General features: G+C 35.1%; 1 protein-coding gene across 2 annotated transcripts in view; it reads right to left on the reverse strand.

Annotated features, from left to right (window-relative positions):
* The window catches only part of LOC123564001 (receptor-type guanylate cyclase Gyc76C-like), a 121,168-nt gene extending 107,722 nt beyond the window's left edge, over positions 1-13,446 (reverse strand). For both annotated transcript variants that reach the window (XM_045357243.2, XM_045357242.2), the window contains exon 1: positions 12,747-13,446. In XM_045357243.2, the coding sequence (XP_045213178.2) occupies positions 12,747-13,124 (378 nt within the window). In that variant the 5' untranslated portion in view covers positions 13,125-13,446. The remainder of the gene's footprint in view (positions 1-12,746) is intronic.
* Positions 13,447-13,921: the final 475 nt, after the last annotated feature.

Here is a 13,921-nt window from a genome sequence, read left to right on the forward strand (position 1 = left end):
TCGTACTGTCGCGCTTCGCCATCGCACTGTCGCACTTCACCATCGTAGTGTCACCATCGCACTGTCACGCTTCGCCATCGTACTGTCGCGCTTCACCATCGTACTGTCGCGCTTCGCCATCGCACTGTCGTGCTTCACCATCGTAGTGTCACCATCGTACTGTCGCGCTTCGCCATTGTACTGTCGCGCTTCATCAACTTTTCTCTGTTTACTTAAGGTCCGACTTTAATGTATAGACTTGTACGGTCAGACGGAGTGACGTGCTTTGGATATACTTACTAATAATCTTGTTTAAGGAGGTAGGTTACCTTGTTACAAGGGTAAATTCAAATTAGTTGAACCGCAGCATTTTTTTGTATTTCGTGTAATATGAAGTTTTAACTGCTACAATCTCAATTTCGTTTGTCTCTGTCCCTTCAGTTCAATTTTTATCCAGGTTTGAAGAACATGACCCTCCAAAGGTATTTCATATTGAAAGAAGAAGGAAAATACGGATATTTAACACTTGTCAGGGTATTTTAGTTTCATTGATATCCGTAGGAGTCTGCATAATTGATAATTTTACTAGTATGCACGTTAGCTTTCTAATATAAGCTTAAAATGTATATGTCGCGGGGCTCGTGTTTCCATGGTAACGCATTTTCTCTCATTTTTAAACAACTATGTATAAAAATAGGGGTTTTCGACGGCTTCAGTGCCATTCTGTTAATGACCGACATGGAATATTTGGGTAATATTATTAGCAAAATACCAAGCACTTTACATGGTACCCTATTTTTCTTAAAGTTTTAAGTAACCATGGCAACAGAGATGTTTGAAATAGCTTATATCTTGCTTTTTGTCGTAATTTCTTATAAAAAATATTGAATAAGATTATCTTTCTAGTTGATGTAGCTTTAAAACATATTATTTCTAACGTAAGTTATATTTTCGTGTTATTTGCATTTATTCAAACAAATTTCACAGCTTAGAATACTTACAGCAGTACCCCTTGTCTGGCATTTTTCATGGAAAAATCGTTAAGCATGCTGCTATTACTCTCATGGATATTGTTGAAATGAAAATAAAAAGCCGAAGCTCTGTTTCTTAAATAGACCAGTGTCCACGCTTTTGAATCTTACATTTAGATACATAGGTCACGGGCTTCGTTTCCATGGTAACATCAATTCAATTCAAGAAACCACAATTTTCTACTGAAATTTGAACAATTTTAGATCTTAGTTTTAGTATATAAGTAACAAATTATCAACGGAACCTAAAAAATAGGTATTACAAATCAAACTGCTAGATTTGTTATTTGAAAATGACCGTAACAAGTAACCTTTCACCCAACTATATTCCAAAAAACATTGGTTACCATCACCCATTTTCTTACATTCCGCATAACATTTTAATATAACTACATAAAAAGCCAAATATTGATTATTATTCAGAGCAAAAGACTCATAAAAAATATTTCAGCAAATAATGGTTATTTGAAAGTAGTTAAAATAAAGAAAATGCACAGAATTACGTACTTTCAAGATAAAAGCTATTAATTTTGCGCGGTAACTGACACGTAACGTCATGACGTCAATGACGTCATTTCAAGGCAACATTGTTTTGAAGCGTTTCTGCGGCAATTTATTCATTATTTCTGCATTATTAAACCATAAAGCATCTGATCGATAACAGGTTCATGATTTGTTTTCCGAAGAATGAATATACAAACACATTTAGTTTGTCGTAAACGTCGTCGTAAATCGTCACGTTAGCTTCCGGTTGGACATGCGCACATACAAATATGAAGGTAACCTACCTCCTTAACATAAAACTACTTTTTTTATTTAATACGTTTCTTCAATTAAAACTATAGGGTCAGTGGTAAAAAGGCAGGGCCGGTCGGGTAAGCGGAAACAAACAACTGTATTCTAGACCTAATTAATACTTTTGCATAAAATATAGCCAAAAGCTTTATAAGCAAAATGTATACAACAGTGTATTTTTATTATGTTTAGCTGACAATATATAGAGGATAATTGTTGGTTTCGGTGTAATATCACGTTATAATTTCACCGAGTGGGCACCAAAAGTGATATTTTCACGAGTGGCGCAGCCACGAGTGAAAATAACAAGTTTTGGTGTTCACGAGTGAAATTACCGTGATATTACATCGATACCAACAATTTTTCTGTTTATTTTATGTCTAAAACTCTACTTTTGTTGTGTTTATTTCAATAAAATGTCGAAATTTGCGGGAAATTTTATCAGGAAGCATCGCAAAGATGACGTCATTTTAACGACGTCATCGTCATATTGTTTCCGGCCTTCAGTACGCTCGGTAAACTTTTTGACGTTAATCCGGGTATCAGATTTGATAATTTTCACTGAGTGGCCAGTGAGTTTATCAGGATATAATTCACCGTTATATTTCGATAAACCACCGAAAAACATAAAATAAATACTTTTAACGTTTCATGGCTTGAAATGTATGAGCTGATCAAACAACATTTTCTTCCATACAATTAATTACATGTAAATACATTAACATTTATTTTTCCACAGAGAGGACAGGCCCGGAACCAGGGCCGGGCCGAGGGGGCCCGTGCCCCCCCCCCCCCACCCCTCACCCCCAGTTGGCTGAGAAGTAACCAATACTCATCTGAGATGCACCCTACTATTTTGGCAAAGGAATATTTTTTCTCTCAAAATTTAGACCCAGAAACACACCAGAGGCCACCATTTCATACCTGCATTTCAAAATTGTCCAGTGGGAGAGCCTCCCCCCCCCCCCCCCCCCCGTCCACCAAATCAAGAGGGGAGTAACATACCCCTACAATATCTCAAAATTTAGACCTAAAAATGCACCAGAGGACACCATTTCATGCCTTTACTTCAAAAATTTCCAGGGGAATAGCCCCCTGACCCCAACCCTCCCCTGATACGAGGAGAGTACACCTACTTATAAATGCACCTGAGGATACCATTTCATACCCGTATTTCAAAAAAATGTTCCAGGGGAACACCCCTGAATCCCCAAACATGGATATAAAGGCACCCTCTCCAATACCTTGTTATGCGCCTCTGCTTTGACGTTTTAATTCGTTCAAGACTGGTGCGACAGAACGATGGTGACACTACGATGGTGAAGCGCGACAGTGCGATGGCGAAGCGCGACAGTACGATGGTGAAGCGCGACAGTACGATGGTGACACTACGATGGTGAAGCGCGACAGTGTGATGGCGAAGCGCGACAGTACGATGGTGACACTACGATGGTGAAACGCGACAGTGCGATGGCGAAGCGCGACACTACGATGGTGAAGCGCGACAATACGATGGTGAAGTGCGACAGTACGACGGACTGTCACCATCGTAGTGTCGCGCTTCGCCGTCGTACTGTCGCGCTTCGCCATCGCACTGTCGTGTTGTCACCATCGTAGGTTATAACACACTAAATAGTTTTTGTTCTTTATTCTATATAAAATTGACCTATTTCCAATGGCCGCAGCACAAACCAGGACCCATTTTAAATGTCTGTAACCTACATTTTCTTGAAGAATATTGTTAGTGCTAAAGAAAAATCAAAAGAAAAGTGGGGGTCATGTTTGATGCAAGAAAAATAATTTCAGTCAAACACACAAACTGCAAAATCAGCTAAAAATGAGACCCCAAATTCTACTAGTGGTGTATGATCTAAGTTTCCATGAAAAATTTTGTCATGTTGTTATTTCATTATGAAAATGCTACCTACATGTCAATCATAGATCTGTCATGTGATTTTAGCAAAAAAAATTGCAAAGAAAATAAGAAAAATAGCTCTACAGAGCAAAAAAAACTGAGGACTATTTGTGTCCGCCATTATGCGACCATTTTTTTCGCGCCATTTTTCTATTCAGTGTCTGTATGCCTCGTACTGTCGCGCTTCGCCATCGTAACGTCGTACCTTCGCGCTTCGCGTTCACAGGGAGCAAGCGCTGGCCCTAACGGAACACCGTAGAAAATATTTCCATTATTATTTCTCTCCAGGTCCATAACTTGATTTTGTCTCTCAGCATGTGGCAAGGTATATTGATTTTGCCTTTTCTGTCTGTGCTTCTCTATCCGTCATCTGTATGTCTGACCCTCTGTCAAACTACATAATCTAAAACTACTGGATGAATTTCAACCAAACTTTGTAGGAATGTTCAGCTTTACATACAGTCGCCATGTATCGATGAAATCATTTTGACAGTCGTAGTCTCTTTAAGGTCATTTTTGATCAAGTTTAGTTAGACTATTGATGGTATTTAAATAAAAACTCTGTAGAATTGATCACTAAGCCTGTTTGCGCATATAATACAATTTTGGCCTTTGTAACATAAAAAGCTATAGTTTACCAATAGCTTCGTTTCGTCTCCTATTTTAATCATTTTTCACGGAAAAAGTATACAGTATCCTTAAGACCTGGTCAAAATTTGATGATATACCAGATCTGTATAGTAATAGTAGGTTCAAATGGTTTATTTACAATTGTCATTTTAACTGTATAATTTCAAACATATTCATGTGTTTACCACGTTACCAGTCCTCATCATGTTTTCAAAGATGTAAGATCTTGTTCTAATGTTCAATTTGACCTTTTATGCTACACATTTCCAGATACACAATATACTGCCTAAACAGTTTTTACATCTTACCACTAAATTTATATATTGAAATTAATCATATCATTTCAGACTTAACACCTGGTTGGGGTAAATAGAATAATCTGGTTCATCATTAAAACGTATGTGCCACCTTACGACTCAATGGCTGCAAGTTTCATGACAATACATTACATGTACACCAAGACTCTGAATATTGTGCGGAAAGCAGAAATGTTCAATTAATCTGCGTAACAAACAGACGGTATAAAACCGGCATGATCTTACTTAGCGCGAATGCGGAATACACTATGGTCCATGTCACTCACCATGAAACTGTGTCTGTTAACTCTCTGCACAGATTTACTCTAAATATCGATACTTCCATTCTAAAATCTTCTGTTTTTATGCAAAGTAAGGACCTTTCCCGAAAAGATCGAAAGAGTCAATTTTAGTTTCACTGATTGTTGAATTCTCCTGACAGTATGTAGATTGGTGTCATCTCAGATTAGACTGAGGATAAATCTATTTCCTGCGCTAGATATATTCCACGCCACAGAAATCAGGAAAAAAAAGAAAATAAATACATAAATTTTCAGGTTTTGGATCATTGTAGGTTTGGTTTTATATAATTTCATTTTCAAAGCTGATGATGAACTGATCAGTCAAAAAGCTGTCTGAATCCGAAAAATTAGCTCACTGTCGCAAATCCTAGATTTTTTAAAAATATTTTATGTCTTATTTACATGACTTCAGGCAAGAACGTTTGTCTTGATGATTTCTAGACCGATATTAAAATTTGGTAAAAAAAAATTGGTTACTGGGCAATGTCATAGAAAACTATAGGCGCCATATATTTTACCTGATCTACATGATATTTGGTCAAAATGTTTGTCTTAATAAAATCTTTGCCAAACTTAAACTCGGTCATTTGAGTTTCACAGCTCTGACACTAGCCCAAAACAAAGAAACACATTGTCAACACTTAAAATGCCATATTTCCAATTTGATCTGCATAAAATCTGGTCAGTATGTGTGCCCTTATTATATCGCATCCCTGTCATTTGAGGTCGCCAATAAAATCACTGGGTCATAATCTGAAAAAATAGCATTTTTTCCTAATAACGCCACATGAAACTTGGTAGCAGGGCCCTTCAGATTCCAAAAATAAGCATTTGAAAATGAAGGCAGGTTTCGTTGTATTTTTTTTTAAATGGCTCTGATTAGGTGTTTTAAGCATTTGGAATCCGTGTGAAATATTATATCTGGGCATTATTTCTGTATTTGTGAAATGTCATTATTTAGTTGAGATTAATAACATTTAAATAGATCCATTAGTTATTTTCTTTATTACTCAGGAGGCCTGTCAATAGAAAATAAATTGATTTACTGGACGCGTTTTCATATGCTACAAACAAATGAAGGCAATTAAGAAATACATATTTATAATAAAACATACTGTGACCAATTGGTTTAAGGTTTTATTAAGTACAGGTTGGTATTCGAGAGGATTTCTGTTTAAAAACAACCAACAAGACCAAAGCTGTCGAATCCAACGGATGCTTGTTCTATCTCTTGTTCTATCTCTTGTTCTACCTCTTGCTCCATCTCTTGTTCTACCTCTTGTTCTATCTCTTGTTCTACCTCTTGCTCTATCTCTTGTTCTACCTCTTGCTCTATCTCTTGTTCTATCTCTTGTTCTACCTCTTGCTCTATCTCTTGTTCTATCTCTTGTTCTATCTCTTGTTCTACCTCTTGCTCTATCTCTTCTTCTACCTCTTGTTCTATCTCTTGTTCTATCTCTTGTTCTACCTCTTGCTCTATCTCTTGTTCTATCTCTTGTTCTCTCTCTTGTTTCATATTTATTGAAGCATATTAACACAAAGAGACTTTTTCTACTTGAAAGACGGTTTCTTTTGCTTAAACTGGCCGATATTGTACCAGTTTTATGAACTTCACAGATCAGTCAGTCTCAAGCTTGTACTTCTCTAGAAATGCATGCTATTCATCGATATTAGTACGTGTTCAATATGGTGATTAAAATACAGTGAGTACTGACTTACATCGAAATAAATTTCAGCCCACGACTATTTTCTAGGAAAGATAGCATCCCAACGACAAAAGGTAAATGTTCAAGATAAATTATTTTTTCCAAGGAATACAAAGCATTTATTATCCTTCTATAAACAATATAACAGACGCTGTTAACATGACAAGTCAAAAATGTTTTACTATTTTACTTTACGCCCCTGGAGGGTTTCGCCGGGCAGTAAATGATGGTAAAACACCGTTAGAAATTCGCATTAGTGGACAACAAAATTCCCTTCTAATCCCATCAACAGTGTAGGGGAAGTCCGCATCCAGTCATTCAAAACATCTTTACTCAAACCATTCAAATGAGAACTACAGGTAATGTTCAGAACAACCTTTCTGTATTCAACTCCAATCGGATACGAAAATATTCAATCAGAAACGACGTAATAATGGCATCTCGACATTCCGTGCATCAAACAGTTCACCACTGCAGCGGGTTTTCAGTCTTATCAAAAATATAATCAAATAGCTGAAGTAACACAGAAAAAAGGTATATGTATATAATAAAAGGGTCATTAAAATAGTACCAATGCACTCGGCTCGAGTGGATTTATCAGGCCGGGTCGTACTCGGCACAAGCCCCTCTTGGGATCAAGGTCTGGAAGATCCAGTCGAGCCGAATACAACATTACAAAACAAGGTACTGTTATAATAACCCTATTGAATTTTCATTCGTATAGATAGATGACTTTTATTCTATTCATTTTGTGATACATTCCAGCTTCAAAAATGTTTTAGAAACAAGATACATTTTGTCAAAACAATATTTATTGACATAAACTTGCATTTGTTACAATATTACACCTGATATCAACAAAGAGGGCTGAGTAGGAAGCTTTAAGCTTTTTTAGAAACTCTCTCCCTACATTTTATCACTCGGGCGAATTAATTTATATGGAATCGAAGGCATTAATAAAAATCCTTTCAAAACTTTCAAATCGGAATTCTTCTGTTTTTATTCTACTGAAGAGCAATATCTATTCAGTTTGATATTGTTTCTTATTACTTCATGTACCAATTTTATAGAAAGGGAAATACGCTTAATAGTATTCTAAGAAATCCATAATTTCTTTTGTAAAATTCACCTGAGACCTGTCAGAAGAAAATAAATTGATTTACTAGACGCATTCTCTATGACACAAGTAAGTAATCATTTTATTGAAGACCATTCTGTTAAGCAAATTTGCATTACAAGCACCTGATCAACTGCATGATTATTTTAGACAGTACACTGTACAACATGTAGTTCAACACTTTATGAGAAACATGGCGCAGATTTAAGAACAATTTACTAGTGGATGTTACAGAATCAGACCTATATTCTCAATGAGTGGTTACACATCAAGTTTAATTGGTATTATAAGACTATCATAACTAAATACTGAATGTATGTTTTTCCTTTTATGGTATAGACCTTGCAAAAATTACTTATAGGCTCGCATTAACATTCTAGTCGGAGCTCTTTTTTTACTTGTCTTTCAGTATTTTAATGTGCCATTTATGAATTGCATTATTGCATTTTCAAACAAAAATTATGTAAATTGTTTCCCTATTTAAATAATTATGAATATTGTCGTAGTATCAACAAATCAATAATAATAATATCAGCGCTCAGTCATGATGGGAAACAATCTTATACTATATATTTCAATCTTTATTTCCTCCGCTGACTGTGTCAGTGCGACTCTAATTCCAACTCAGAAAACTAAGGGAGAGAATATTTATGCATTTTGCAGAGACTTGGTTCACATTTTCACTTAAATTTATAACAATAAAAAATAATAATGATAATGATAATGATGATATTAACAACAACAATAACATGAACAAAAATGTACTCATAATATAGAACAAAAGATCTAACCAGCCATTTGTTATTTCGCAAATATCTTCAAAATTGCTGAATGTATTTTTGAAATTAAAATAAAAACATACATTAAGATCAACAGGTTGTTAAAAACCTAAAAACATTTTTGGTTTAGAAAAATCGAATCACGCAAAGAAATAATTTATTCATTTTAATATCCCACCACATTTTTAAAAAGGAACTTTTAATATATAAAAAACGGCTGTGTGTTTTATGAGTATATACTATTTGTAACACTAAATAGGTGCATAATTTGTTTTGTTGTTGTCGTTTTTACCCCACTGGAAAATGGTTAGATAAGACACAAGTATTAATTTACTGTCATTTCTTCCCTCATAACATTTTTCCGCTAGTTTGCAAACTAGACATTCTAGAGTTTTTGTGACTTTTCAAAAATGTGTCGAAGTCATAAAATGAGAGAATTTATATGATGGCATAGTTTGATTTTGTTAAAATTGTGAAATATTACCTACAACATATTGGTGTAAGCGCACATATAATTTCAGTAATTTTTAAAATATGGACAGAATAACAAATTGTGAGTTATCTGTGGTTTTTTTTCTGTATATAGTAACTAGATTTATATACAGCTGGTCAGATATCACTCGGCTTTATTCTAAAAGATGAGTGCATGTATCAGACAAGAGTCACAGAACAAAGACACCTGCTTGGAGATTAACAAACTGAATTTGCGACAGACTAGAGACATAACACAACAATGTGTTTGTATATTAACAAGAGACAAGACAAATAACCACACCACATACATTCCATCCCATTATTCCCAGGACGCTTCAGATTCATTCTGTCCCCTGCCTTCAACAGTACTAGGGACGAAACCCACAAAAGAAGTCATTCAAAATGAACAAACGGGCTATAGCTGCCCCACAAAAATATTCAAATGGAAAAATACAGGCAATAGGCAAAACTAGCCCGGGTATCGAACCAGTCTACAAATTTCAATCTGTAATTGTACAGACAATTCACATATCAGGCCAGTATTAACTAATACAACATTTCAAAGGCCAAAATTTTTGCCAAAATCCTATAATTATTCATTGTCATAGGACAAAATGCCGGCCATCTATCAGTGCTTTCAACCAAATACCAAATCAAATATCTGAAGAAAAAGTTTCATAAAAAATGAAGGAAGAACATCCCATTTTAAAAATATGGACGAATAAAAGTAACTTTTCATTGTCCTCCAAAGACTAATTTGCATAAGTTTCTGTTTTACACGCACTGTTTTGTTTTGTAGCGCATAAAAATGTCTTGCATACTTCTAAATTACTTGAAAATCCGAGTATATGTGTTTGTTGATCGCTGAACATATTGAAATAGTAATAATCGGACGGACGTATACATGGACTTAAATATTTAATATATCAACTAATATATCGTGTAAATATACTTAAAATTAATATCTGCAAGCGCTCAACAATAGGTCATTAGACGGTCATTTGGCATCATTTATACATAATACAGGTGAAGTTTTATTGTTGACCAGTTGTATAAGTAAAAATTTTACTTTGTACTGGTGACCTGTTCAATAAGTAATTAGCTGAAAGTATCATTTATACAGTTTTATATGTAATCAGCTTAGTTCTTCGTTAAGATCGGTGACGTTTTATCGTTGACAAGCTAAAAGTATCATTATTACATAATATAGGTGACGCTTTTTTATTGTTGACCAGTTTTGTATGTAATAAGCTGAAGGTATCATGTATACATAATATAGATTACCATCAATTGTTGACCAGTTCAACATGTAATGAGCTGAAAGTATCACTTAAACAGTTTTATATGTAAACAGCTTAGTTCTTTTCTTAAGAACAATTTTATATGTAATGAGCTGAGTGCTTCGCCGAAACGACAACGCAAACAGCAGGTGGTGGGCCCGGAATGACACTCGACAATTTCCGTATAATCACGTAATCTCGTTACGCAGTTTGGTACTGAGTCCTCGGTAATCTCTTACTCAGTTTGGTAGTCCTCGGTAATCTCGTTACGCAATTTGGTACTGAGTCCTCGGTAATCTCTTACTCAGTTTGGTAGTCCTCGGTAATCTCGTTACGCAATTTGGTACTGAGTCCTCGGTAATCTCTTACTCAGTTTGGTAGTCCACGGTAATCTCGTTACGCAATTTGGTACTGAGTCCTCGGTAATCTCTTACTCAGTTTGGTAGTCCTCGGTAATCTCGTTACGCAATTTGGTACTGAGTCCTCGGTAATCTCTTACTCAGTTTGGTAGTCCACGGTAATCTCGTTACGCAATTTGGTTGTCCTCGGAAGTGCGCTAAAAGGAGAACGCCGAAATCGCATGCGGAGAACACGTAGTTTGACGATTATGATTACGTGTCCAGTACCTTACGCGTCCAGTACTTTACGTGTCCAGTACCTTACGTACCTTAAGTGTCCAGTACCTTACGTGTAAACACAATATTTTCAGACAAGTATTAAAACAGAAGCCGTTCTCCTTAATTTATTTTTATATGAATCTGTCACATTATGAGGTCATGGTATTATGATAAACAAGTCAATATCAATCACGGTCTGAACAATGATTGCAAAGCCAGTGTCAGTCACCCCCTACTACACAATAATGGGTCCATATTACATTATATAGAGATAGTACCTAAGTTTTTCAAATCATAGGTTTGGAGTTAAAAAGCTTTGAAATGAAGAGAAATGTCCATTTATTTCTCAAAAACAGAAATATAGACAATATTTTAACCAGAAGTGCGGAGTTATGAGCATTTAATATTTTCATGATAACGAAAATTTTGTGATCAAGGAAATGTAACTCTTCTTGAACATGGAGAGCATAAACATCAAAGGGACATAACATAGTCAATATTTTCTAATTGGGTGCATTTGATTTAACATTCAACTTTGATCTGGATTGCTAAATACTGATCCATGATACTGTGTGCTAAAAATTTAGAACATCTGGAACAGTCTATTAACAGCAAAACTATGCTTTAGCAGAATCTAAATAGTTAAGCTCTAACTATGACTCGAACCCAGGACCTCTCACCCCTAAGGCAGACACTCTACCACTTCCCTATAACAGCAGTAGCTAATAGCTATGCAGTTTAATTGCTGGATTACATTGCGTGAACTGGAACAATAATCGGTGAACTCCGGATTATCGGCGTATTCGCTTTGTTACCTAACGGCAATTTTTGTGTAAAGAAAAAATATAATCTAATGCTGCCAACGTCATAATTGGTCAAATCTGCCCAAATTTCTCTGACGTGTTGTTCAGAGTATGAACTTACTAACTGGCAGTACCAGTGAAATATTACTTACACTGAATCTTTTATATTTGCCCTTTTTGCAGCTGCCGAACGGCAAAGACGATGAGATTTGTCCAAATCTAAGTAATTATTTTACCAGTTTTGAGAGGATTTCAATTGATGGGAAATTACAGTTACAAACTAAATACCTTTCTGCAACACATGGAGTCATTAGCATTCACTGTCAATCAGTATTATGACTGAGATCGACTGTCATTCATTCATTTCAAAGTTTCATAGACAGAGTCCGTTGTTTACATTTTTATCGTAACCGGTGCACTTGTAAAAATCACTTTAGTTTGAAAAATCAAAGTATGCGAAGAGCTATGGTACGGTCTCTACATTATATTTTGTGCACACATCGGAAACGCATATAACAAGTCTGCTGCACGGATCCATGTCCTTTAGACTGGCATCAGTCGTTAGAGTCATTAAATCTAGGATGTCCTTGTCAGATATTAACTTTATGGGTTATTTACAGCTGAAAGTAATAACTCATTAAATTCTAGTTTGCAACTTTCAATTCAATGAGCACCAGAAGTAAAAGTTGTTTCTTTTCTCGTGTAAAAGCATATTGTACAAGATTAAATGTCTGACAGCTTTAAGACTATGACGATATTATTATTACTATAATTATTTTCATCATCATCATCATCATCATCATCATCATTAAAGATGCTGATACTGAAATGGTGTGTGTGTATAAGTTATTCAGCCTAAAACTCGTGTCTTTGTTTTGAATGAGAAAACATTTTGCGAGATAATTTAAGACCTACCTTACTGTAAATCAGTTTTTAGGTAATAATAATAACAACAATAATAATAGGTATGCGTTATAATAACATTCCGCTCTTAATCAATACTAATTGGAAATGCTACTTACATAAGATATCATTGGAATGTTGAATGAGGCTGCGATTTTCGCTTCATGGATACAAGTTTCCTGTGGTCCAATATAAACAGATATGTTCTGGTTAATTAGCTCAACTGTTTCTTTAATACTAAGAAATTCTTTTCCACGAGTCTCTGCTATTAAGAAATTCAGGTTATGATTTGGTAAAATATCTGTATTGTTATTTATTTCATCTAAAGCCAGAGTCAAGGCGCCGGAAATCGCTTGACCAGGTCGTCGGTAAAATCCGTCATCAGGCTTTTGTGATCCAGTAATATATCCTATAATAATGTCTTCACATAATATTGAATAAAAATCCAGAATAAACACGAGAAAACTAAATAACATCTTTATTCTAGGAGCGCCCATTCTCGTCTCTCTTATAGTTTGTTAATAATGAACACTCCAATATACATAAAATACACTCGCTGTCACAATAAATGCATTTTGATGAAACTATTTTCAATGTAAGTGAGACAGTTATACTGAAGACCAATGATAGGTCCCTGCTGTGTCAAAACTGATGTAATCACCGCCAATTTTCCACACTCTACGGGCAGAAGTCTGGCGGCATCTAAATTGTCATGAATAATATGACAAAATTAGTTTCCGTGGCTAGTAACACTTAACTATTCATGGATAATTTTGTTTTCTATAGCTTTCATAATAAATCCAGTGATGCTGACTGTCATTCAAAGAAAACCCTGATATGAAATGAAATTATCTACATTTAAAATCAAAGAACATCACAATTAGATATGGAAAAAATAGATAGTAAATTTCTCAGTAGAAATAATTCTTGCAACAAATGACATTAGACATTGTTTCTTTATTTCTTTATTTATTTATTTATTCATTGTTGTTGTTTTTTTGAGACCGAACAATGAAAGCAATATCCCGTGTCAAGCTCATCATGTAATTTAGCCAATAAGCTCATTATTCTGTCGACAGTATTGCACTTTAAAATATTGATTTAATAATATTGCATAAATGTTTGAATATTCAACAAAGTAATTTCGGAGAACGGTCTTACGAACAAGTACACTATCTTTGTCATAGCAAAGCTTTTCAGGTAGAATTCAAATATTACGTATAAAGGCGTTATCCTTAGCCTACTTCGTTCTGGAAATGCTGATATCTTTACTAGTATCTATAGATTTAGATAT

This window comes from Mercenaria mercenaria, chromosome 2 (genome assembly GCF_021730395.1).
Source record: "Mercenaria mercenaria strain notata chromosome 2, MADL_Memer_1, whole genome shotgun sequence".
Lineage (NCBI taxonomy): Eukaryota > Metazoa > Mollusca > Bivalvia > Venerida > Veneridae > Mercenaria > Mercenaria mercenaria.